Genomic DNA, 27,946 nt, shown 5'->3' with positions numbered 1-27,946 from the left:
TGGTGGGCTGTATTTATGCTGGGGCCCCCGAGTCAAATGAGGGCCTCACAACAAAGGTATACTTATTTTGCGCTATTTTTTCCTTTTTATGGGCCCCCCAAGAAAATGTCTGCCCCGGGGCCCCGTTAAGGTACGGTACGGCCCTGCGCATGGGGCCCACCCCAGCATAGCCTAAGGACCTCAAGCACACTAGGGGCCTCATGATAATGAGATCTTGTGGTATATGATTATCGAGAACTCCTAGGAAAACCCGATTTTATCCCGACTCTCTCAGGCTCATCACATCATATTTCATCAAACGTGAGTTGGACTGGGAAACCCTGAGGACAAATGCATCACTCAGTTATTGATCTCTTACTCGCGACTTCGAACATAGATGGCGGCACGTGATCAACATACAACACAATTCAAGTATGGGTAGGCGGACCATATTCCGTCGAAAAAAATGCGGGAAATTGGGATTGAAAAGCGGCGTCGACTGCATAAACTAGAACATTTCAATTCTTTTGAATATTTTGTGCTCGCGGGCACCAACTCAGACACTCGCGAGCAGGTTCCTTCTCTGGTTCCGGCCTCGGCCTTCACGTAACATACAGTCGATTCCCGTTTTAACGAAATACCATTATAGCGAGAAAATTTCGTTTTAAAGAAAACTTTTTTAATCCCCCAGAAAGGTTCGCACAGGAACAATATAAAAATCTGAAATTCCTTTATAACGAAATTTCTTTATTACGAAGTGATTTCTCCGGTCTTTTGGAGTTCGTTATAACGGGATTCGACTGTATTTCGCATAATTAATTATGAAAGATGGCTTCGTCGGGAGCTCCCGAAATACGGGATAATCCGGTGAGAATGTTGAACAATATCTTACTGTTGAAAGAATTCATTATTTATTGTCTCGTGATTGTTAGCGAAAAAATTCGAGAATGAATAGGACGTGTGTGGTGGCACATCCGCAAGCGTTTTTCGTGAATACGTCTATTTTGTATTTACCGATGTGTTGTTATACGCCAGCGGTTTCCAACCTTTTGATCTCCAGGTGCTGGCCTGGAAGAATGCAGGAGTAGGTACCTGAAAATACTCAGGAGGCTTTCGTTAACCTGCGATACATAGGAGACGCGAGAGTCATCCATAACCCTCCAGAAATCCATTGGAGAGGCTCTTACTCCCTTATAAATACATGAAAGGTTCACTTACATATGCAAATGAATAGAAGACATTGGTTCCTAGGAAGGAGTAGGTCACATGGTTGCTCGTAAAAATGGTGGGAGGTGGACAACCACCACGGTTATGCTTGTAATGCATACTCACTCTTAGAAATGCGTGGACGACATGCTTCTTGCTAGAAATACGTAGATCACATGTGTAGTCCTGGAAATTAACTGGAGACGTTCGTACCCCTGTAGAGAATGCGTACTTTCTTCTCTAAAAAGCGCGATTGTTCACGCATGCGCAAGTATTTCAAAAAAATATGCAGTAGGTGTTCGTTGCCCCTGTAAATGGGGGTACCTCCCTAGATATGCTTTGAAGAAATGTTTACTCCTATCTAGGGTGACCATACGTCCCGTATTTCCCGGGACAGTCCCGGTTTTTTTTCTTTTTCCAGCCGTCCCGACTTTTTGGCAGAAGTGTCCCGGTTTTTCACATGACGCCCTACTTGGATGTTTATTCTTTATTGAAGTCACACACACAAAGATTGAAATTATTTTTGAACTCATAAATTATATTATGATAATTACAACTACAAATAACAACATTAATGTCCCACATTTGCCTTGGTGAACGTTTTATTTCGTGGAATCCACTGCAATTTACAGTAATGCTTCGTTTCCCGCCATTGCGATTTTTTCGTAATTCCTGCAATATTTGGCAGCATTGTTCACTTTTGGCGTCGTTCGTGGCGATAATTGGCGATGTCCCGTATTTGGAATCCTAATTTTTCGTATTTCTCGCGAGGAAATATGATCAGCCTACTCCTATCAATGTGAATTCGATGCTCGTACAACCTCCCCATGGCCCCCCCACAAGGGGTGGGGCGGACAACCGGGACAATTTTCACATTTTTTTGCTTTTTCACGCTATAAATTTATCATAAAGAGGCCCGTGAAAGTCTGTTCGGGGGGCCCGCAAAAGATCCCAGCCTAGGGCCCGGCTCCAGGATGTGAGGGTCATGATCCTCCCTTTCCCCGGTGCAAGCACCAGCCCCGGTACGTTCCACCGTCGACTGTAGGGAAATACTGGTGTAGGGGGATAATTAACGTGACAAAACTGCTTGGTCTAATTCTGAGTCGCTTGGATTCCTTTGTGTCCTGATACCTCATTTTCGGACATGAAATCAAAAACTTGATTTAAATCAAACAATCCAGATTTCATCAAAGTTTTCCGGAACGCTGAGGTGTGTGTGTGTGTGGGGGGATATTCCTTTAAAATTCTGAAGTCCCGTATGTATGGGACGTCTGGTAACAGACGAGTGGCCGGAAGTCACTCCTGACTAACTCTTATCCAAGATACCATTACATGACCTACAATCCTGTTTATTTCCATCAAATACAGTCGCGAATCCCGTTATAACGAACTCCAGGAGACCGGAGAAATCTCCTCGTTATAGCGAAATTTCGTTATAAAGGAATTCCAGGTATTTGCATAGTTCCTATGTAAAATTATCTGGGGGATTGGAAAAGTGTTCGTTAAAATGAGATTTTCGCTATAACGGTATTCGTTAAAACGGGATTCGACTGTACTTTGAGAATATCTATTGGCAACGGGTGGCTCCAGCCAATTGTTGAACTGAATTTCCCGTCTGTGTTCGTTAATTCTTGGCTCAAAGAACTTCCAAACATCTATAGTGCACCAAGCCATGTCACAGGTAAGAAATGACCGCATCTGCTCATGCTGGCATGGAACGGAACCCCCTTGAAAGTTCAAGAAATACCTTTAATACTTCAAATCCGAACAATCGAAATCCAATGAGGAATTTACATTTGTACAAAACGTCAGAAAATTTACACAAAATCACGCCAAAAATGGATGAAACATGTACACATGTGATTATCAGACACAAAATTGCTATTTTTAGGTTTCAGATACGCACACGAAGTTTGCTATTTTGGCTCAGAATCCTGTGGACTCACATATAACACGATTTAGGAGATGTGCTATTTGGCGAGATATCGCTCGATGATCTGAAAGATTTCGAGTCTCTTGGTGATGATGAGATAGAGATCCATTCACAGAACAGAAGCATACACACACACACACACGTTAGCTGAATTGGCCTCTATTGTGAAATTCCATCATTTCACAAAATTGTGTAAACTTTGGCGAATAGAAAGATGAATTGTCGCCAAAGAAAACCCACAGTTTCCTTTCTCGGAAAAGAAACGAACTCAGATGATGGAGAATATGGGAATGGTGATGTTGTTCAGCTGCTGCCTGATCACGTGAGTCACCTGTGCCTCAGCGACAGGTATCACAGCCTTAGGGTCCTCGTTGATCTGATAGGTGAGAAGCATCGCGAGGGCCGACGTCAGGTTCCCGAGCCCCCTGAGTCTGACGGTGACCCTACCGAGCTTCCAGATTTTCAACCTGTCCAACCTCTGGCGAGTTTCGCCGTCCTTCTCGAACTGGGTGAGCTGGACGAGCACCACGACCTCCCTTATGCGGACGTCCGCCTCGCCGTTGAACAGCAGCAGCCGGTAGTCCTGGAGGACCCTGTACTTGGCGTTGACTCTTAGGTTCTCCAGCTGGACCACGAGACCTAGGGTTGTGCTGCAAGAAAACAGAGGAAAAAAAAAATTCTAATTAAAATGTTAAGAAAAGATCCTAGTTGCTAAATCGAAGGACATTGAGCATTCAACAGCGAACAATAAAACGAAAAATAAAATAACGCCAAACTTGGCTGGGAAATGGCGTTTCCATAGAACAATGGAATAACAGAACAATAGAACAAATTACGTCATATGGGAAGATGGTAATGTTTCTTGATGTGTTCAGTCTACATACATATTCAGAGCATGACGATAAAGGTGTGTGGTGCCAACTTTTAAATTGCAATCAATAATTTTTTTTTCAACAAATTATTAAAAATAATTGATTTTAAATTTGAATTTAATTATTAATTAGAGCGTGACAATTGGTCGGACGCAGGGTCGCCATTAACCCCCGGTTTAGCGTTTAAATGGAGCGTAACGAACCGTGGCGTTTCCAATCAAATCGATTGATATTTCACAACCGATTGAATATTTCTTATGGGAAAGATAAAACACGTTAATGATTTTGCTGTTCCGTCTTATCCTCAACTAGATGGCGTTAAGGTCGATGTATGTGTCTCCAATTAACAGTAATTCAACAAGAACTTCCTGATTGACTCAGGTAGTAGCCGGAAAAAGAGCGTGACGTCAATTAACCACGCCCATATGATTTTCGTTTCGATTAGCCACACCCCCTTTAGTTTCGATGTCAGTTATCCACGCCCTCTTCATTTTCTGTTTATAATGAGGGTGGGGTGGGGAGTTCTTGCAGTGGTTTTCTGCGGACCCCGCGGACTTAAATATTCTTTATTTTTAGATAAAAGCGGTCCTAAAAAGAACAGTTGCATCAAATTTCTGTCGTTTGACAACTCCCGCGTTATTTTTGCATCTTTGAAATAGACTTTCAACTTGGCGACAAAAACTGATTCTCAAGAAAATGTATTAGCAATCTCAGAGAATTCCCTTTTTTCCTAGGACAAAATCAACTCTGTTTTTTTCATCAAGGGGGGGTTCATTCGGAAAGTCTTATACGTCGCCAACATAAGTCCACGTGCTCCCAAAAATTGGCGACATCCCAGCAACACGGAACTCATCAAATGAGCTGAAGCATCAGCAGGCGAGATGCTGAAATCAGTCACCTGAACAAGGCTCGGCACCATCTGTATGTCTCGGGCAGCCAAGAGCATCGGAAGTGTTTCGAACCTGTAGGTGCTCGTCTTGAGTTTCATGTAGGAAAGTTTGATTTCTGAATCAATTCTCGAAGGGTGCTCGGACCAGTTCCAGAAATTACCATGGGTGCTCGAGCGCCCACCCGTCCATATCGCCGCACAAAAATTTACTACAAATCGAGTTGGATCGAAAATTAAGGCGCCATCTGTCGGTGGTCGCCTCAAGTCCGGTAGGGAAAGAACTTGTTGTCTATGTTCTTCCTCGGGATCGAACTCGTGGACCTGACTATCCTCATGAGGGAAGACGAGACGTCTTAACACTTGGGCGCTCGTTCAAGGATGGAATATACCGAGCGGAATCATCGTCCCACATCTTAGAGTGGGAAAACCAGTTTTCTGTGACGACTTATCGTTAAAAAAAGAGACGTAGGGAAAAGCTATAGCTGTAGCGATAATACTAACGTCACAGCTTTAGCCTGGATTAATCAGAAATCACGTGTCATTGCCTAGTCCATATCTCTCCTTCGGGAAACTATACTGATGCTGGCAGTGGTGTTCTTTTGGAAACGATGCCTTGGCAACGTTTTGACTGTCCTCTGAGCCAAATCTCGACGTAGCAGTAGTATGGGAGTGTGGCAGATGAGCACGCGCAAAAGCCAGATGAGTCCTCTGACGAGTACACGTAGTGTTGTAAGGGCTGTTTTAATAGTAAGAATTAATAAATAGTAAGGGCTGTATGGGCTATATTCTCTTTGAAGTTGCTCTTTCCACCTCGGCTCAGTGGGCGCTGCCTCGGATCAGGTGCGTGACGTCACTGCTCCAATACTTCTTAACTAAAGCACGACCTTGAAATACCAGAGGAACACAATACCGTACAGTACAATACAAATACCAATGGCAATTAACCGGCTCTGCGACGGCGATGACGTCAGCTGGTACCGATTCCAGTGCGTCAGCCCTTATTTTGTGACCCTGCCTTCATATATACGGTGTTAGAATGACCAGATGTGAGTTAAGCCCCACCTTTTTTCTTCTGACTTCATTGATACGGTATCCATGACGTGTCAGTAAAAGGGGCGGGTTCATAATAAGACACACCTCAGCTCCAATTTCATTGGTTTTGACGGACTTCCGAGTAAAGTTACGATAATATCGTAAGAAAATTGGCACGAAATGAACTCAGCAATGACCAATAAAATCACAAATAATTTAATGTTTGGCATTTAATGAATATAGACTATGTTTTGTTCATCTTTCAATAAATAAATGAGTCTAATGTGTGACGATGGCCAAAAAATTTTGGCTATTGGTGGGTAATGGAGTTTCTTCGCCCACTTTTGTTGGCGTGGCGTTCACTCGGAGACTTCAAGGAACGTGAATATTAATCTCTAATGTCGCCAAGGCTAAACCTGAACGAGTCGGTCCAAGCTTTTGTTTTGCGGGTGCCGTTGAAAACTAGACGATGGAGAAGAGTGGTATCGTGATGTTATTGAGCATCTGCCGGGCGGTGACCAGAGCCGAGGCTTCGGCGATGGGTATCAGGGCCTTCTTGTCCTGATTGATGACGTAGTTGCTGAGCATGGCCGCCGCAGAAGTCAGACTCCCGAGCCCTCTGAGCCTGGTGGTGATCTTGCCGAGTTTCAGGATCTTGAGCATGTCCAGCGAAGTCCTGTACTCGTTATCCCCGACCATGGTCTGCGTCACCTGGATCAGCGCCACCGCCTCGTCGATAGTGGCATCGAACTCGCCGTTGAACAGCAGTAGATCGTATCCCTGGAACACCCTGTACTTACCGGTGGCACGAGGGCCCCTGGCTTCTCCGATGACTCGTAGGGTTTGGCTATAATGAAAGTGTGGCGGGGTTGAGAAACAGAGAGACGGCATCTTTTGAGAGAATTTCACGAGTTCACCAGTAATTTGTGTAAGTTATTAGGATCGTCCCGTATTTTACGGGACAAACATATTTTTCCCACATCATCCGGCTTTTGGAGGGAGAGGAGTGAGCGCCTGCTCGTCACCATGAGAAGAGAAAACAAAGTGATGTCGTCTCACTTAGTTGAGCACCCGGGGGACCGAAGCATTCTTTGAGGGCCCCCAAACGTATCATGACCCCTCCACAGGAAAAAGAAAGGCTTTTTAAAGTACAGGGTGGGCAAAAAGTTCGTAGAAATTTTAAAAATTCATAAAAACCGAAAAACAACCGAAATAAAAAACGGTTTGCAGGGTTAGTATCGCTAGGTCACGGGAATTTTTTAATACAGGAAAAAATAACTCGAAAAACAGCCGATAGGTGGCGCTGGTATGAGCGACTTTGGTAGGAAATATGCAAATGAGACGGTTATAGGAATTTGCGCTCCTAATCCACAACCCTTATTCATTTTTAAAGTTTCTACGGAATACCACCCTGTTCTACGGACTCTACTACCTCTTTTGCCCACCCTGTATTTACTAACTACAACGGCAACTTTTAGCGCCACTTACCGAAAAGTGATTTATAAATGTGCCGCGGGCTGCTCGAACGATCTGGAACTGCGCCGTGGTACAATTCAGTGATCTGCAACAGCACCCCTGGTCACTTAAGCGGTCCGCGCACTTAACTACTCTACATACTTAACAGCATGAAAACATGTCATATGAATGACTAGAAGAGAGAGAGAGTGACATGAGAGTCACAGCATGAAAGCATGTGAATGTCTAAAAGAGTGAGTGAGCATGGGAGTGACCAAAAAAGAGTGCATGCAGGCAGTGCGGTCTTAAGGCATGGGACTACCCGGGCACGACCCGGGGGCCTCAAGAGAAAAGGGGGCCCCCCACAAAAATGATATCTGGTTGAGATTTTCGAGAATTTGTCTGGTAGGGTCTCAGAAAAATCATTTGGCCCAGGGAGCTTATGATGCTCTTAAGACTGCATGCAGGAGGGGTGTGGGAAAAGCGGGTTATATCACAGGGGGCCGAATTCGAGGATAGGGTAGCCAATAAAATTAGACCAGAAAATGGGAGAAAAGGGCGGCGAAATTCGTTGTGGCCCACATAAATGCGTCTCTACACGATGACATGAAAATGTTACGTACGTACTGACACGCACACAAACGTACCTCGTATTCGTACACCTGACGTAAGCGCTCTTCTTCCTGTTGATGTTGGAAGCGCCTCGCACGCCCCCGTTGTACATGAACACGGTGAACATGTCGTCGATCTTGACGGTCGTGTTCGGGAACGGCAGGGGCTCCTGGAACCTCAGCAGACGTCGGCCGAACCTCAGAAGGGTGTCGACGTAATCGTCGAGCTCCTCCCCGTTGTTGCACGGAACCTGCCTCTTGTGGATAGAGTGATGGTGATGATACTCGTGGTGGACCGGACTTCCACCTTCTGTGTGAAACAAAAAAGAAGAAAACAACTCAATTCATCATAACAAGTAATTGATTACCGAAATATCCAAAGTATTCAAAGGTATCCTGAAAATAACATTAGGGGTGGGGGCATGGCCCCTAAGCTGAGATCTTTTGCGGGCCCCTTTATGATGAATTTATAGCATGAAAAAGGAAAAAAATTGTGAACATTGTCCCGGGCCCCTGGAGCCTTGTCAGCCCACCATGGGTGGGGGAGGGGTTATCATTTTCTTCATCATCGTTACGAGATGAGGCAGCCTTCTAATGGACGACCATGACAAGAAGAGGCCACGTGGCCATTTCCCATTAAGATGTGTGTGTTTTCTCCTAGTGTTGCCTCCCTACCAAGCACGGACGGATCCAGAGGGGGAGCGATGGGTGCAATTGCCCCTCCCGAGAGGTAAATAAGTCTGTCTCGTGAAATGCGGGACGATCTCATGCACCTATACAATAAGTCGCTTCTCTCCAACACATCGCCCTGGATCCGCCTGCTTCAGCTCCATTCGCCGCGTAAGACAAGGCCGCAACTAGGGGGGGAGGGGAGGGGAGGGGAGGCAACTGCCCAAGGAGGTAGAATTTAGGGGGGCGGCTGTTTTTGGTGGTAACAAAAACACTGTTATAAAATTATCGAATTTTAAAGTCGTGGGGTGGTGGAAAAATTATATTTGCCCCGTTCAGCAATAATCCCAGTTACGGCTCTGGCTGAAGATGTCTGTCTTCGCATCACTCGTAGCTAAAGATATCCACCTTGGCTTCCTTTTGCAGCTGAGGATGTCTGTCTTCGCACCATTCGCAGCTGAAGATATCTGTCTCGGCTTCATTCGCTGCTGAGGATGTCTGCTTTAGCTCCATTCGAAGCTCAAGATGTCTGTCTTCGCAGCTGAGATTGTCTGTCTTCGCAGCTGAGATTGTCTGTCTTCGCAGCTGAGATTGTCTGTCTTCGCTCTATTCGAAGCTCAAGACGTCTATCTGCGCACCACTCGCAGCTCAAGACGCCTGTCTTCGCACCATTCGTAGCTGAAGATATCTGCCTTCGCTCCATTTGAAGCTGAATATGCCTGCCTTCGTTCCATTCGAATATGAGGATGCTTGTCTTCGTTCTATTCGCAGTTAAAGATATTTGTCTTCACTCCATTCGAAGCTCAAGATCATTCGTAGCTGAAGATGTCTGCCTTCGCTCAGGCGCGGATCCAGGTGAGAAACGACCGCCCCTCCTGAAAGCCGAATAATATGGGAAAATTTGATCGTAAAATACTGGATGATTCAACGAACTTAGACATTTTGCCCTCTCCCGACACATTGCCCTGGATCCACGTTTGCTCCCTAAGTTCCGTATGCGAATCGCCAAAATAACACTCCAAATTACTGAACTGAAAGTACCTACTACGCTATTTAACCGTAGCGAAAATTGTTCACCGGATCTTTGAAAAGCACAGGACATGGCCAAGGAAGGCCCTTCTCGTGGCGGACAGGACAAAAAATCGAGTCGAGGATATTGATCTGCGCTTGCAAAATGATCGAAGGAAAAGTGATCCAAAATAGAAATTGGAGATGCAGCTGAGTCCCCTCTCGATAACATACGCCCATGTGACCGAAAGTTTTGTCCGTTAACGAGGAGTGTCCGTTAATGTATATTTAAATACATTGAGGCCCGTTCACGCGCAATTCCAACGAAGTGTCCGTCAACGGGAGGTGTCCGTCATGAGAGGGGTCTCACTGTATACCCGCCTACTTGTACTACTGTTGCTGCCTTGAGAGCGGCAGATGTATGACTCATGGTCAGGGCCGCAACTAGGGGAAAGCAGGCGGGTCTGGTGCCGCAGGCGCTGGACCAGAAGGGGCGTCGAATTCATCCTTCAATTGCTTCTTCTACACGCAAGAGGCGCTGAAATTCACGCTTGGCCTAAGTGACAAAGTATCTAGTTGGGGCCGCGCCCGTGGCTCCCTAGATCCTGCTGACCGGCCCCTAGGCTGGAATGTTTGACGGGACCCATATCAAGTGAATTTATAGCTGAAAAACAAAAAAATGATTAGAATAGTCTCGAAACCCCCCCCCCCCCCAAGACTAAAGCTCTGTCAGTTGTTGCCCTTGTGGGAAGGGGGGGGGGAAGCGTGATATAAATATTAGCTATTATTGATATATGATATTAGAACAAAGGTCATCTTAACAGCATTATGGGCCCCTGGCCAAGCACTAAAGCTCCCAAAAAAGTTTTACACAATCATTAGATATCCCCCTCCCCCGATTACGAATTTTACAGCGAAGGGGGAAGGTGAAAGGAAGGTTGCCCCCCTCCCCCATAAAAATCCAAGTTACGGAAGTAAAATGATCACTAGGGTGACGGGGGGAGCCATCTGTGAGTGACTTATTGGTCAAGGTAGCGGCGGATGCCAAAGTTTTTTAGAATCACTGGGTTACACACGATACCTCCGAAATCATCTGCAATATCCTCAGATTTCTTGTGGAGTTATAAACTTCGTTAGGTGTCCATGGTGTCCAAATAGAAGCTCTTCTCAAACACGGCAGCGGTGGCAAGAGAGACATAAAACTTTCGTTTTTGTGTCTCGGGCGTGCAGCTCCATTTTATATTCGTAGGACAACAGACAGGGAAGAAGAGTCCATTGTTTTCCTGGTGACATTGGTCACATCATTGGTCCAGCATCATTTCTAGAATAGGTCACTCCATGACAAAAGTCAGTGAAGGAAGATAACGGAAAAGAGGGTGAGAGAGAAACTTAAACTTGACCTCCTTTGTGACATGTCCGCTCATCCTCGTCATTCAACAATCGATTGTTAGATCACAGCACTGTTGGGAATTATCCTCGTTCGCAAGTGACATAACGCAGAGGGAAGTTGGGTATTAAGAAATTACATAATGAGATACGATACGATCATTTCCCCGTTATAACTTGCTGTTATTCCATCGAAAATGACGCCATTTTCCCTCTTATTTTCCTGAGGGACCCCAGACTCTTCCTCCCCCCCCTTTCCTCTTATGGCAGCGATACAATGGCTGGAAATATTTCGAAAAAAATCCAGAAATAAACGATTCTATCTGCAAAAGTGTTTGTAGATTACATACTAAGGATGGCCCTGTACAAAGACATTGGAGCTGGATGTCGCCACGTGGAGTGTGTGTATGTTTCACAACAAACGGAAGACAAAAGGCGCCATTTTCCTTTCTGTTTTGGTTGGGTAGAAATGATTATACATCCCCCCCTTCACCTACAGGCTAGTTTACTCGATACTACCGGAAAACTTTCTGATAGACACTCTGCTCTCCGAGACCGTCCATCTCTTTGGGAAAGAGCCCAAACTAGGGTGACCATACGTCCCGTATTTCCCGGGACAGTCCCGATACTTTCTGTTTTTTTGGCTGTCCCGACTTTTTAGCAAAAGTGTCCCGGTTTTTCCCGTATTTTGCACGAAGCCTACTCGAATTGCTATTCTTTATTGACGTCAAAGATTGAAATTATTTTCAACTTATAAATTATATTACGATCATTACAACTATAAATGAGAATATTGATCTCCCACATTCGTCTTAGTGAACGTTTTTTTTTTTTTTTTTTTTTTTTTCGTGGAATTCATTTTAATCCACTGCAATTAGCAGTAATGCTGCATTTCCCGCCATTGTGATTTTTGTTGACGATATTTGGCGACTTTGTTCGGTTTTGGCGTCATTTTTGGCGATAACTGGAAATGTCCCGTATTTTCCCGTATTTGGAATCCCAATTTCCCGTATCTCTTTTGAGGAAATATGGTCACCCTAGCCCAAACCATCCCAAGATGGTCTCTCTGAGCGGTTATGTCAGTCTGTCTGATAGGAACGCTTCTTAATCTGGAGTGAAGAGGAGGCTCCACTCGATCGAAATGTCTTATTTATAAGAGTAACTTACCCCGGCCCGGCGAATATGATTCGCCATACGGGGGTTCCCCAGAGATAGCATTTATTATGTCTTATTTACACGACAGAAGAATGTGCCGACAGAAATTTATCTCAATGAAGAAAGAAAAACTAATAGATACTTGTCTTAATCTGAGGAGACAAAAAAGCTACTTTGTGGAGACTCTTCATCTGGAGAAACAGAAGGTCGCGTGCCTTGACTCAAGATAATCTAGAGCAGTGATTCCCAACGTGGGCGTTAACGCCCCCTTGGGGGCGATGGAGGGGGCTCCGGGTATAACATAGGATCCTATGGGTTAGATTGCAGAAAAAAATTTCTGAAGAAGGGGGCGATGGGATGAAAAAGGTTGGGAAACAATGATCTATAGAGTAACAGAAGACGTGGCGGCTCGTGGTCGGATGTTTTGAGGAACACAGATTTCCAAAAATATACCGCCATCTATCGGTGATATGTAGTCAAATACATGTAGAGCTGAAACTAGGAATTCTGCTGCCCCCACCAATTTAAAATTCGATAATTTTACACAATGGCGTTCTCTGTTACACCCCTCCCCCCAAAACTTTCCACCCCCCCCCCTAAATTTTTCAGCATGGGGCAATCACGCTCTCTGCCCCCCCCCCCCTAGTTCCGGCCCTGAGTACATGTGGGCTACTACAGTTTGACCGCACGATGGAAAGCGCCTAAAGAGTAGAGTGACCATACGTCCCATATTTCCCGGGACTGTCCCGGTTTTCTTTCTTTTTCTGGCCTTCCCGACTTCTTGGCAAAAGCATCCCGATTTTTTACATGACGCCTACTTGGATTTTTATTCTTTATTGAAGACACGCAAAGTAAAACTCACGAGAACGAAGAAAAACACAAAGACAGACACAAAATGACGCACACATTGCGCCATTATTGCGAATTATTTTTCATCTCATAATTATGTTATGATTAATTACAACTATAAATAAGAACACTAATCTCCCACATTTGTCTTGTTGAACGTTTTATTTCGTGGAATTCGTTTTAATCCACTGCAATTAGCAGTAATGCTGCATTTCCCGCCATTGTGATTTTTCCGTTATTAAAAGAATATTTGGCGACTTTGTTCGGTTTCGGCGTCATTTTTGGCGATAATTGGAAATGTCCCGTATTTGGAATCCAAATTTCCCGTATTTCTCTCGAAGAAATATGGTCAGCTTACTAAAGAGGAAAGAATATATATATCTTTCCATGGAAAGCGCCGCCGAACCTTGACCATATGACCTGTACTTTATGGGATACTTTTTTTATCAGTGCCTTTTCAAAATATTTCTTTTCTCTAATGTAACAAATTCATTAAAGAAAATCAATGCTATTAAGTTGGTACCAAATCCGTTTGAATAATTAAATTAATGACTTGAAACTTTCAAGGGAGGCACGACGGCACGCCCCCCCCCCCACACGAGCCGCCCTTGAAGAAGGCTACATGATAGACTCATCTTAACCAGTGGCTACTTTGTAGAAACTCGTCTTAATCTGAAGAGAGAGAGAGAGACTCATCTTAACCTGTGGAGAAACACAGGGTCACCTTATGGGTACTCAACGTAATCTGGAGTAACAGAAGGCTACTTTGTAGAAACTCGTCTTAATCTGAAGAGAGAGAGAGAGAGAGAGAGAGAGAGAGAGAGAGAGACTCATCTTAACCTGTGGAGAAACACAGGGTCACCTTGTGGGTACTCAACGTAATCTGAAGTAAAAGAAGGCTACTTTGTAGAAACTCGTCTTAATCTGAAGAGAGAGAGAGAGACTCATCTTAACCTGTGGAGAAACACAGGGTCACCTTATGGGTACTCAACGTAATCTGGAGTAACAGAAGGCTACTTTGTAGAAACTCGTCTTAATCTGAAGAGAGAGAGAGAGAGAGAGAGAGAGAGAGAGAGAGAGAGAGACTCATCTTAACCTGTGGAGAAACACAGGGTCACCTTGTGGGTACTCAACGTAATCTGGAGTAACAGAAGGCTACTTTGTAGAAACTCGTCTTAATCTGAAGAGAGAGAGAGAGAGAGAGAGAGAGAGAGAGAGAGAGAGAGAGACTCATCTTAACCTGTGGAGAAACACAGGGTCACCTTGTGGGTACTCAACGTAATCTGAAGTAAAAGAAGGCTACTTTGTAGAAACTCGTCTTAATCTGAAGAGAGAGAGAGAGAGAGAGAGAGAGAGAGAGAGAGAGAGACTCATCTTAACCTGTGGAGAAACACAGGGTCACCTTGTGGGTACTCAACGTAATCTGGAGTAACAGAAGGCTACTTTGTAGAAACTCGTCTTAATCTGAAGAGACAGAAAACTACACGATAGAGTCTCATCTTAACCTGGAAAAACAAAAGGTCGCCTTGCAGACGCTCAATGTAATCTGGAGCAACGGAAGGCTTCATCTTGATCTGGAGAGACAGAAAGCTATTTGATAGAGACTTATGTTAATCAGGTGAAACTGAACGTTGCTTTGAAAACCCTCAACGTAATCTGGAGGTTACTTTGTTGTGATTGAGCTTAATCTAGGGACAAAAGGCTGCCGCCTAATATAATAGACAATCGTCCTGATCTGACGAGACAAAAAAGCTACTTGATACTACGCTGATATTTACTCACGCTGATCTGGCGAAGCTTCCCGATAGGCATTCATCGTAAACTGAACAGAAAACTACTTTTTAAACATGGAAGAACCGGAGACACCTCGCTTCACTGTCTGATACACAGTCATCCAAATCTGGAGTAAAAGAAGATTATTTTAGAGAGACTTATCTTAATCTGGAGAGACAGAAGGCTACCCGACAGACATTTATCTTAATCTGCGGTAAAACAGACACTCATCTTCTTAATGTGGAGTAACAGAAGGCAGTGCCGTAACTAGCCATGTGCCCTGTGTAAGAATTTGCATTCAGTCCCTGCTGCCTTCCAAGTGGGCCCTGTGCGGGTGCACCTGCCTAGTTTCGGTAATGGCAGAAGTCTATCTAAATGGCATCTTTTCTCTTCTCCATTGAGTTGGATACAAATGATTACGTCTCCTTCCCCATGGCCCCAACATTAATATGAAATAGAATCTTGAAAAATTTCGAAAAATGGACGTGTTTCTACTTAGATTTTGATGTGCAAGCTCAGCCACGAGATGGCGTTCCTTGAACGTCCGAGTCAGACGTGGGTTTGAAATTGCAAACGTGGAATTAGTAATTCTCTCATGCTCAACGGGAAGATCACTAAAGCAGCATGAAGGCTGCTTAGATGCTGTGGTCCGACCTGTCGTTCTGTTGTGCCGTAGTTCGTATATAAACGTCAGAATATTAAAAAAAACAACGTAAAAGAAAAGGTGCAAAATATTTTAGCGGTGCCGTTCTGACCGAGTTTACACCATACCAGGGTGTTGACGGAAACACAATAAAGTTAATAGCGGAAAAATACAGGGAAATTATCGTTTCATGTTATACGTTCTTCTCTGTGGATGAAGCTCTGACTGGTTGGTGCGTCTGACTCTTACTTTTGAATCCAGTAACACAGGACACTGACGAAACCCAGGTGCCAAGTCATTATGGTGGCTAGAAAATCGGTATAGATGCCCTAAGGATGACGTAAAATTTTCTGATTTCACGTAGTGCGTCATTCCACAGGGAGTTGGGGGGGGGGGGTAATTAAGTCTCAGAAAAGTCTGATAAACATTATAAACCTATTCAGGACCGTTCTTCTTCAGAACAAAACTCATCCTTGGCATCCTAAATTTTTTTTTCCGTATTAATCACAGTTGCCACATCGATGATGCGAAAAAAGACGAATGTTATTCGATATCGAATAAAGCTTGTTAGGAGAGGGCATCGATGCGCGAAACGTTCGCAGTTCAGCGTTTTACGCTCTGCTGAGCGTGACGACGCATGTTTTCACTTTCCATTAAGTGTCTTCAATGGCAGACAACTTCCTCTTGGTATACGTCGAATTTGGTCTCCCATCACACATATGAACGGGTTGAAAAATAAATCACCGAAGGAAATCACGAAAAAGAAAGTCCCAATCACCAAAACATTGTGTGTGAAAAGGCTGACGGGGGTTTATATTACGATAGTTTTTTATGTTTTTTATGATATAGTTTTAATATATTACATATATTTATTTATGTATACAATAAAGCTGGCCGCCACCACCACCAAACCAGAATATGGCTCCCACTCTGTCTCAAAGAGGGATATACAGTCAAACCTCGTTAATGAGTCACTCTTGGGAGAGCAAAAATATGACTTAGTAAGCGGAGTGACTCGTTAAACGGAGTGCGCCAATTCCTGCCTGAGGAAAATTGGGACTTCCAAAACGTGACCCGTTAAGCGGAGTGACGTGTTAACCGGGTGACGCACTAACGAGGTTTGACTGTAAGCGGTTAATGAAGTCACGCTGGAGAAAAAGGAGGAGATAATGCTGGCCGAGAGACCTACACAGGAGAATTCGATTGATGGTGACGGAAGTAATGTTTTACATTTTTCGAAAATGTAGAGGGCGTGATTGAATCAACGACAGTGGAGGGAGAGTAATAAATTCCAGTTAGCTATGGTGGTGCCCGAGTGGCATGATGGGAAGATGCTCGTCTACCATCGTGAAGGTTGTTGTCAGGGTCCCTGGTTCGAACCCAAGGGAGGATATAGATAAGATATTTTCCCTAACGAACTCGAGGCGACCACCGATAGACAGCGCCTTCACTTCCAACCCATCTCACTAATGGCAGTAAATTGCAATATGGCCAGAGTTGGTGTTTGGTGAAGTAGTAGTTAGCTATGGTATGGGGGGAAAGAAACTAAATTGAAAGCAGTCGGGGTGGAAGCAGAGATAGGGTTCATCTCTTATGTGGATGGTCAAGTCTGCTAGAGATATATATTGTAGAAGGAATGTGGCAGTTGAAGACAAACACTTCCTTCGCAATTCATAGATAATTAACATTTATTATACCAATTAAACTTGCAGAACCTACAAGAACGAGCGGACCGCGTGACTGGTTTGAGCCGCAAAACGCAAGTCCAGTTCCTCCATCGTGCAGGCACGCTCTTTTACCTATTATGTGGACAGCGCCATCCAGTGGTGGACGCTGTCGCCACAGGAGATAAAATACCGGAAGTATCGAAATTTAGATGTCCATAGAGAATTTTAAAAAAGCAAGGTTAATCGAGAGAAAAAGACGGTGAGCACTTAGAGCAGAGGTCTTGAACCTTTTCATTTAGTCGCGAGCACTGCCTATATTCATCACTAAAAGAACAGCACCCTTAAGGCAAGTTTGACACACGAATGCATATCAAATCAAGATGATTTCGATCTTTGAACGCAATTTTTACAATGTGTTCGATTGGAACGGTGATCAAATGCTCGCGAGGACAGAGCACTCTGGGCACTTCAGGGGGCACCGTGTTGAAGATGCTTGACTTAGAGGGGAGGAGATGAAGCTCACCGCTTTAGTTCGGAAATAGATGCAAAAGAAGGACCAACTGTCGTGGATAAAGTGGGAGGATTAATTTTGTATTTATTACGATTTCTGGATATTGCTAGTAGTGTAGGGGGTTCCCAAATTTCAGTTGCATAGGAGAGAACAAGAAAAATATAGGTCGCTGAAGAAACAGAAACGATCTAAGAGTCAAATGATTTCTATTCGAGAGCCCAATAGTATCCCATCTATCGCTGGTGAAGAAACTGCAGCAGATGCGAGGTTTGGTAACAGAGGAGTCTGACATCGCGAGTAGAATGCTTGAAGTTGCGGCGGAGGAAGAAGAATTTATCGAGACGTTTCTGGTAGATATAATCGATTTGTTTGTTCCAGAGCAGGTCTGCTGAAATGATGACACCGAGGCAAGCACGGATCTGTGTGGGGGAGTTAGTTAGTTATAGTGGAGTTATTGATAGAGGGTAAGAAAATTCGAGAGGTGAAAGTTTATGTGAAACTCGCATGAGAACCACTTTAGCAATATTAAGCAGCATTTGCCACGTGGAGCACCATTGAGAGGTGGTATTGCGATTATGTTGAAGAAGTTCTTGATCTGACTCGTGATTTACGGAACGGTAATTAGGAAATCATCAGCTAAAAGTCTAACGGCACAATTGGAGTACCAGAATTTACGGCGGCCGATGGGGAGTTGTAGTGGTTGAAATGGACATATTGTTTGCGGTATTTTAGGGAGTCTCTCACCCAATTGAGCAACTGAACATTCAAACCGAGTGTAGGGAGTTTGAGAAGTAATTTGTGGTGGGGAACTTTATCACAAGCTTTTGAGAAATCTAAGAAAATAACATCAGTTTGTAAGCTTTTATCGACGGCTCCCGAGAGGTTTTCATCTGGAACTGAGAGAAAACACAAAACACTAATCGATAAAAGCTGCAGCTTCAAGATTCACTTTAATCTGAGCCTACAGAAGGCTACTATTCGTCTGCATATGAACTGACAGAAAGATAAAACTCACCTGAATGAGGGACTGGCAACCGCAGCCCCCCCCCACCCTACTGCTGTCTGCGCATCACTGCCTCTGATCTGAGTTAACAGAATTTGGGGGAGGGGAAGAGAAAAACGAGGCTCCATTTCGATTCAAAAATTAGTTACGCCAGATTCAATTAAATTTCAATTCACAGAAGACCCCATCCCCCCCTCCCCCCCGCAAATGCTCAATTGACCTCACAAAAGGCGACAGAAAGGAATCCGAGCCAACAGAGAACATTATATTAATCTGAAAAAAATACCACCTGAAAAACACTCATCTTAATCTTGGGGAAAAGAGGACCTGACACACACTATACAGTACTCAAATGTCTTATTTATCTCACATAAAGCTGCAGAAGAATCAACCAACAGAAATTCATTATTATCAGCGGGAACACAAGGCTTCTTGTAAGACACTCATCTTGTGATCAACTCCATTCAAACTATAAACGTACTCACCTTAATCTGAGGTAACAGAGCGCTGCGTGACAGGTACTCATCTTAATCTGAGGTAACAGAGCGCTGCGTGACAGGTACTCATCTTAATCTGAGGTAACAGAGCGCTGCGTGACAGGTACTCATCTTAATCTGAGGTAACAGAATGCTGCGTGACAGGTACTCATCTTAATCTGAGGTAACAGAATGCTGCGTGACAGGTGTACTCATCTTAATCTGAGGTAACAGAATGCTGCGTGACAGGTGTACTCATCTTAATCTGAGGTAACAGAATGCTGCGTGACAGGTGTACTCATCTTAATCTGAGGTAACAGAATGCTGCGTGACAGGTACTCATCTTAATCTGAGGTAACAGAATGCTGCGCGACAGGTGTACTCATCTTAATCTAAGGTAACAGAATGCTGCGTTATATGTACTCATCTTAATCTTGGGGAAAAGAGGACCTGACACACACTATACAGTACTCGAATGTCTTATTTATCTCACATAAAGCTGCAGAAGAATCAACCAACAGAAATTCATTATTATCAGCGGGAACACAAGGCTTCTTGTAAGACACTCATCTTGTGATCAACTCCATTCAAACTATAAACGTACTCACCTTAATCTGAGGTAACAGAGCGCTGCGTGACAGGTACTCATCTTAATCTGAGGTAACAGAATGCTGCGTGACAGGTACTCATCTTAATCTGAGGTAACAGAATGCTGCGTGACAGGTGTACTCATCTTAATCTGAGGTAACAGAATGCTGCGTGACAGGTGTACTCATCTTAATCTAAGGTAACAGAATGCTGCGTTATACGTACTCATCTTAATCTGGCTTCCTGATAAACAATAGTCTGAATATGGGGGGAAAAGAAGAGTTTCTTCTCTACTAAAATGTTCATTATACCTCATACGAGGTGACAGAAGAATCTGAGACAGCAAAAACACATCTGAATCTGATAAAAAGAAGGCCCTGTGTGTCTCTCTCTTTCTAGCTGATAGAAAGATCATCTTAATCTGGGGTTAAAAGAAGGCCACATTATTCTTAAACTCCAATTCACCTAAATATCAACTGAAAAAATGCCCTGAGCCAACAGAACTCTTCTGAACCTAAGGTAGGTAATAGAATTCTATGATTCACCTTACACTAAAGTTCTACGACTTAAATCAGTGCTTTAGATAAGGTTGTGATTCGCGTTTAAAATGGAATTTACATAAGGCTCCAATTTGCATGAATATTGATTTACCTCACAGAAACTGCAAAAAATTGCGAACACTCTTTATTGGAGATAACAGAAGGCAAAAATTCTCATCTGAATGAGATTATCTTGAGTTAACACACAAGAGGCTGCGGTCTGAATCTCGTGCTGATCCACCAACTGCGATCTGCATCAGCCACGAGATCCATCATGCAATGTGTATTCTTTGAAGCGTTATGTTCTTCTTCAAATGGTTATTTTCAAGAGTATAAATGATATTCAGTTCTGCACACTTTCAAGTAAATTAATTAATCATATATATTACTCACCATCATCTTCGGGATCGAACAACTTCGTTTGTGGCACGTACGGGTACATTTCGAACCAAGATCCTTTGGATCTGCCCATCACGTTGGCCAGGGCTTCTTCGAGGCCGTCCTCGACGATCCTCTGGACTTTCTCCATGACGGCCGACTTCACGGCCCTCAGCAGGTCCCTGGCCTGTGACATGGCCTCCTCGTTCTTCCTGATGAAGCTCTTGAACGCGTACGTGATCGATTCCCAGTACAGCCTGATGGCCGCCTGGCTCACCGACAGGAAAGTCGAGTCGCCGTTGCCACCGCCCAAGTCGCCCGGCGGTTCGACTTTTCCCACCCAGGTGGCGCTCGCGTCACCCACCTCGGCCTCGAAGAGTCCCTCGTCCGACAGCGACTGTGAGAACGGGGGGTTGAGGTATCCCTTGAGCTTGTAACTAGCCTCGACCGTCACTTCCGGGAACTTCATGAGGACGGAAGTCCTCATCACGTGCCAGTTCGTCGCTATGTTGCCGAGCTGGAACTCGCCGAGTCCCTTGATGGACACTTTGTTGAGGGTGACGTTCACGAAACCGTTCGGTTCCTGGACGGTTATGGTCAACGGGTCCAACTTGAATGGGTCGAGCGGCCTGATGTCGCTCTTGGGGTGACCGTGCAGTATCACGTTCCTCACTTCGTTCATCTTGGCGGTGAGCACCGTGGACAGCGTGTGTGACATCATCTCCTCTGGAAGTGTCTGGCCTCTCTGGATCGTCACATCACTCACTGCAAAAAAAAAAAGAAAGAATTCGAATTAGATCTTTTGCATGCATACAAATCATTTCACTCAAAACAAGATGCAACAAGGTGCTGATTCCCTCAAGGGTGCTCGTTGCTCGAAACCCATTCAACACCGCAATAAAACACCCCATTCAATTAGGATCCCCTTCAAGCAAATTAGTATATTAATCGTACACTAATTTCCTTCTGAACATGTTGTTGTGATATCGATACTGTTCTTCTGACAATGGGCAGAGACCCTTTTTTACCCGAAAAAAGGGTTGGCACTCTTGATTTAATCGACTGAGCCCGATTCCGGGTGCGCAATGAAGTTTTATCATCGTATCTTGTTCGTAACGAAGTTTTATCATCCTCCCATGTAACTACCGAATTAAGATGACTTCTATTATGGGTGCGATGTAGTCTATACGTACAGCTAGACCTTGTCATTTTGCGGCCCTCTACAATATGTATATGCATGCCCTCCCTCGTACACACACACAGGTGTGGCAGGGGTCTAACCTAAAGGCCCCCCGAGAACTCCACCATAAACCAGTTTAGGGAAGGAAGACTTGCTATAAATCTTGCTTTAAAGAGGGGGGGGGGGAGGGAGCATGACCATCATAAATGCATGTAGAACATCTTAACGCATAAAATGGACCTACCCGGTACGGCAGGTCAGGGAGGCAACTGCTCTGGGTGTCAAAATTCAGGGGTGTGGTAATTTTAGATGGGAACAAGGAACATCGTTATAAAATTATCCAATTTTGAAGTTGTGGGGCGGAACAATCATGCTTGCCCCAGGTGGCAAAAAACTTAGTTACGGCCCTGGGGCCGTACTAAGAGTTCTTACGTCAACGAAACCATGTGTAATACAAAATAATGTCTAAAATATCATGCAAGATTTTGAATTAGAAGTGGCTAGCGTTTTTCAAGTTTGATAGAAAAGTTCGTCATAGAAATTATTTTCACCCCAGAGCTCATTGGGCTTTCGAAACTACGAACTTGACATTTTTCAAGAAAATTTTCTTTCAACAAGTACACCACCCAAAAAAAAAAACGATAAGTATCGTATAAACGATACTTATCGTTTATCAGTAGCGCCATCTGGCGTCAAACCAAGTAACAGGGGAAAAAAAAAAAAAAAATAAAACACGAAACGCTTCCCAAAAAAAATGTATAAGAAAATTTAAAAAAAAAGAGATTTTTAAGAGTACAACACTTTCTTTCGACGGAAGAGCCGTATAATAACGTTGTATATTTCTAAATAATCGAAAGTAGCGTCAGCTAGCACCGAGCGAGGTAGCAGCAAAAAATGTATGAAAAGAGTGTGACACTTTCTTTCGACAAATCACTCCCCCTACAAAAAAAGACGTATAATGTTATCTACTCTTAAACGACTTCAGCACCATCTAGTTGCCGAGACAATAACAGCAAAAACCTAACGCTTCTGAACAAAGAAATTTAGGAGGATAGCCTTATTAAAAATCGATAACACTTCGTTTCAACAAATCCCGCCTCTTCCCTCTTCCCAAAAAAAGTAGCTGTACACACTCGTAAATGAAATGCAGCGACATCTACAACTACTCGTGAACGAATGCAGCGCCATCTGGCGCCGAGCTCAGTAACAACAACAACCAAACGTTTGTTGAGGAAAAAATATAGGATTAAAACTCTTGTAAATAGAGTGACCATACGTCCAGTATTTCCCGGGACAGTGCCGGTTTTTTCTGTATTTGTGGCCGTCTCGACTTTTTTGCAAAAATGTCCCGCTTCTTTTTCCCGTTTTTTTTTTTTAACAAATCCTACTTGAATTAAAATCAGAGATTGGAATTATTTTTTTAACTCGTAAATTATATTTTACCATTGAAATATAAATAAGAATATTGATGTCACAAGAGAAGGTGCGGTCTCCTCTGAAATTTATCGGAGACCTTCATCCAGCAGTGGATTGAAAATGGTTATTGATGATGATGATCGATGTCACAATTTATTGTGTCATCTTTACAACAAGTGGAATTTATTTGAATCTACTGAAATTTGCAGTTGTGCTTCCTTTCCCACCATTGGCGACAATTCTGTGATTTTTGCAGTACTTGGCAATTTTCCATATTTTTTGGCATCATTTTTGGCGATGCCCCGTATTTGGAATCCCAATTTCCGGTATTTCTCTCGAAGAGCCAACTTTTTTAAAAGTGTGGGATAGTACGTTTTTTTTTTTGATAAATCCTCTTAAAAAGAAGCCATACGACGCCATCCGATCTTGAACGAATGCAGCACCATCTAGCGGCGAACCAAGTAGCAACACTTACCAAACGCTTCTGTACAAATAAAATTTAAGTGGAAAAACCTTATTGAAAAAAACACTTAAAACACTTTCTTCCGAGGGACAGAAAATAGAACGCCTTGCCAAAAGGTCACTGGTGTCACTTTTTCTTTTCTTCAACACTAATATAATAGTAATAATATAGACTTTTCTGTTAACATGTGACGCCTCCAGGCACGTATATTACACACGCATCTATCTATAGATATAACCTGTATTTGTACCAAATACAGAAACCAGAATTTAGTCTAGCAGGGGGTTTTCTCTTTTCAATTATATTGTTATCACGAACAGGTTCCACAAAAATGGCGCTTTCAATTTCTTTCTAGAACTTTCTTTTTCTTTGAGGAAGAAAGGAAAATAGAGAGAAATGATCCTATTATTATTACTATTATTGTAAGTATAATTTTATTTTTCGAAAAAAGTATACTTATTACTTCCTTATAAGTTGAAGGCGGTCATTACTCCATTTGCACGCATCAACGGAGCTGATTTTTTTTTTAGCGTGTTTTGGTCCTGTTCCTAGAAAAGAAACCCCCGTCGATACTTATCTATCTTTATCCACGTGGGTCTGGCCATTGTTCCTCGATAGATTCTTTTTGATGAATTTCTCTGAATAAATGAATGAATGCATGGTGGGTTTTTGGTTCGGAAGATAAGATTGATTTCTATGATCTAGGATTAAGGGGACTGGCCATTCGAAGGTCCTTGTCTTAGCCTTGACCGAGATAGATTTGAGAGAGAGAGAGATATCCCGTGGGATGAACCAGATTGTGGCGCATATGCGGCACAATCAGTTACTCAACTGGCTCTGATTGTAGTATTGATATTAGTATATTAACCTCCTTTAATTATGACTTGAATAAACGTTCTAGACCAGGGAGTGCACAACCTCCGGCCCGTGAAAGTTTTTCCCGTTAGAAAATTATCAATATAAACACGACGAAAGCCTATTCTGACCATATTTCCTTCATAGAAATACGGGAAATTGGTATCCGTGTCGCCAATTATCGCAAAAAAAAAAAAAAAAAAAATTGTCATATGCGAATGGAGTTGGAAATTTTAGCCAAAAAAAATTGTCAAAGGCAACTAAAATTGCCAATTACAGTCAGAAAATTGTCGAAGGAGCTAACTTATGTCACGAAAAATAATCTCCATTCTTGATTAAAGTAATTCAAGTAAGCCTTGTTGGAAACATGGGACATTTTGTGAAAAGGTTGGGGGGGTTGGGACGACCAAATTTGATCATTTGATCATTTTTGTCGCACCACGGTCATTTTCTGCACACGAGGGCTAATTAGACCGGGACCTACAATTTATTGCCGATTCCGAACGGCAGGCTTGTTTTTCATACTCATCGAGAGGTTGGTGCGCTAACCCCTCGATGGGGGACTCCCTGCGGTAGCAATTTTTGCTGCGGTCAAGTCGCCGTTTTTTGTTGTACCCCTGTGTCAGGAAAGTTTTCTGACAAGGACGAACTGGGTATCGAACTCGCGACACCTCTAAACATCCTTTGGTACTTTAGGCGAGCATCTTATCGACCGGGCTACCGCGCCCCCTGGGACGACCAAAATTAGGAGAATGTTCCGTAAAATTCAGGTAGGGGGGTCACATGATCACCCTATAAACAAAGTTTCTGGCCCACGAGTGGTAGACATGGCTCCCACATCCTGAAGCAGGACCCTTATGCCGTGACCTTTTACGGGCCCCTTTATGATGAATTTATAGCGTGGAAAAACAAAAAAAATGATGAAAATCATCCCGGGGCCCCCAGGGCTGGAGCCTCGTCAGCCTACCCCTTGGTGGGGCGGGAGCCATGGTGGCAGAATCACCGCATATCTGACCCGCAGACTTGAAAGGTTGTGAAACCGTGTTCTAGATATGCTCATGCAAACAAAAAGGGACGATTAACGAGCCTCAAATATGACTTATATAAACGAATAATGACCATACTGGCATCGAATGTGTATTATGCAAACAAACAGTGATCGTTACAGTTATTGGATGTGACTTGTATAAACAAAAACGACAATCGTTACGGGGGCCCATTATGTGCTTTATGCTAAAGAACAGTGACTATATTACGGGCCTGAATATGCTTTATGCCAACAAACAACAATCGTTACGTGCCTAAACATACTTTACGTGATTAAACAGCAACCGTTAACGGGCTTCAACTATGCCTTATGTAAATAAACGGTGACTGGTCTTAGCCCAAAATATGTTTTAATTAAACAAACAGAAAACGTTATGTGCCTCAATAATGCCTTGTGTAAACAAACGGTGGCCATAACTAGCCTAAATTTATGTAAACAAAGACCGTTCAGTGCCATCTTAACGTATGAGCCTGCCCGAGCACGGCCCCGGTGGCCTCGAAACCTTGCCCCGAGATGACGGTGAGTGATTCAAACTATATGTATAATTATTGTGTGTTTAATTTGGTGAAGTGAGAGTGTCCATGTATGAATATAAATTGTATCGAGTTTAGTGCAATTCACGGTGTCGAAGTATTTTCAATGAATAAATAAAGGTAGAATTGTAATGTTCTAATTGAAAAGGTTATTATTATATTTTCGCAATGTCCTGTTCATGATTGCCTAGTAATATATAATATGTAAAATGTCGTCAGGATTCGCCAACACTGAGATGGACCTCATAAAGATGAGATGTGATTGAAATTTTCGAGAGCAAGCATGTAAATTGGCAGGCGCGGGCATTCCTAGCTAAAACGGGGCATCAGAAAAATCACTTCGCCCGAGTTACAAGAGCCCCATGATGCTCTTAAGACGGCCCTGAGACCATTACGCACCTCAAATTTGATCTATGTAAACAAACAACGATCCTTATTAGCCTCGAATGTTCCTCAAGCAAACAAACAACGATAGTTACGGGCCTCAAATTATGCAAGCAAACAGAGACCGTTACCGGCCTCAACTATGCTTTAATTAAAGAAACAACGACCGTTACTAGCTTACAACACAGCTTTGTGTAAACAGTGCCTCGAATGTGACTCAAGCGAGCAAGCAACGACCTTTACGTGCCCCAACTATGCCTTCTGGAATGAAAAAACGACTGGTTATGTGCTAAAACATACTTGATGTAAACAAATAACGACTGTTACAAGCCTCGAATGTGCCTTATGCGAACAAAGACCGTTACGGGCCTCAAATATGCTTTATTTAAAGAAACAACGACCGTTACTAGCCTACAACACTCTTTGTGTAAACAGAACCTCGAATGTGCCTCATGCGAACAAACAACGACCGTTACGCGCCTCAACTATGCCTTGTGTAAACAAACAACGACTGGTTATGTGCCTAAAACCTGCTTTATGTAAGCAAACAGTGACTGTCACCGGCCTAAATATGCCTTTCATAAACAAACAGTGACTGTTTCTCTGTGCGGTATGTCAAGCAACGACGTTACGTGGTTCGAATAATTATGCCTTATGCAACATCGTTCGGCCCTAACGTGCATCAAACATGCAATACTTTATAAGGTTCACCATTAGAAATAATCATGCACGCTGTTTTTTTTTGATAATGGATACCAAACAGCACTTTAAACGGCGGAATTTCGAACATCGGATGAATTTCAGATGTGAGGCAAGATCCAAACCATCAGAGCAGTGGTTCTCAAAGTGTGCGTCGCGGCGTGCTGGCGATATTGTCGCGTTCCTATTCCCAGTGCGTTGAAGCGGCTTTTACAAATACAGAATATCTACTGGATTACTCTACCGGGGATGAACTGTAACTAAGGCCAAGGGAGCCGTGGGGTCCCCAATAGTTTGTGATCAATCCCAGTACCTCTAGGGCCCTTGAAACCAAAGCCAAACATTACATATATATACACGTACACATACATAGGAGGGTACTCACCTTTTTCGATGCCCGAGGTGTCTTCGGCTTCATTGGATCCGTACGCCAGTACGATATTCAGCAGCAACAGCGTGAACACATTCAGCCCGATCATGATTCAGTCATCTAAGCTATTTTCCCATGAAAATATTATGTAATATTGGTGTTATCCCCCTTTCTTCGGGTTAGGCGGGGGAGTACTAGGGTGCGAAAATGCTAAGAAGTAGTAGTAGTTGTTGTTGTTTCCCCACCAGAGGGAACGAACGTGGACAGTAACTAGTACCGTCCGAACTGTCGTCTGCGTAAGGACTGATGGTCGACTTTGTATCTATTGACTCTCGATGTGGCCTAGTCTTACTTTCTTTTCTATTTTTCCCAACAC

The 27,946-nt window shown here is 43.5% G+C and overlaps 1 protein-coding gene across 1 annotated transcript; it reads right to left on the bottom strand.

The window, feature by feature from the left end:
- Window positions 1-2,913: 2,913 nt before the first annotated feature.
- On the bottom strand, window positions 2,914-27,946 carry LOC149070867 (uncharacterized). The gene is made up of 4 exons (XM_089248587.1): window positions 27,586-27,946; window positions 20,638-21,387; window positions 8,014-8,287; window positions 2,914-3,768 (listed from the first exon to the last, which is right to left on the bottom strand). Exons 1-4 carry the CDS (start codon window positions 27,677-27,679, stop codon window positions 3,387-3,389), a joined length of 1,500 nt encoding a protein of 499 aa, XP_089104713.1. The 5' UTR covers window positions 27,680-27,946; the 3' UTR covers window positions 2,914-3,386.

This window comes from Pholcus phalangioides, unplaced genomic scaffold (genome assembly GCF_987345545.1).
Source record: "Pholcus phalangioides strain wild (caught in Gottingen) unplaced genomic scaffold, Ppha-v1.0 ptg000020l_1, whole genome shotgun sequence".
In the NCBI taxonomy this organism is placed as follows: Eukaryota; Metazoa; Arthropoda; class Arachnida; order Araneae; family Pholcidae; genus Pholcus; species Pholcus phalangioides.
This window is presented reverse-complemented; position numbering and strand designations above follow the sequence as displayed.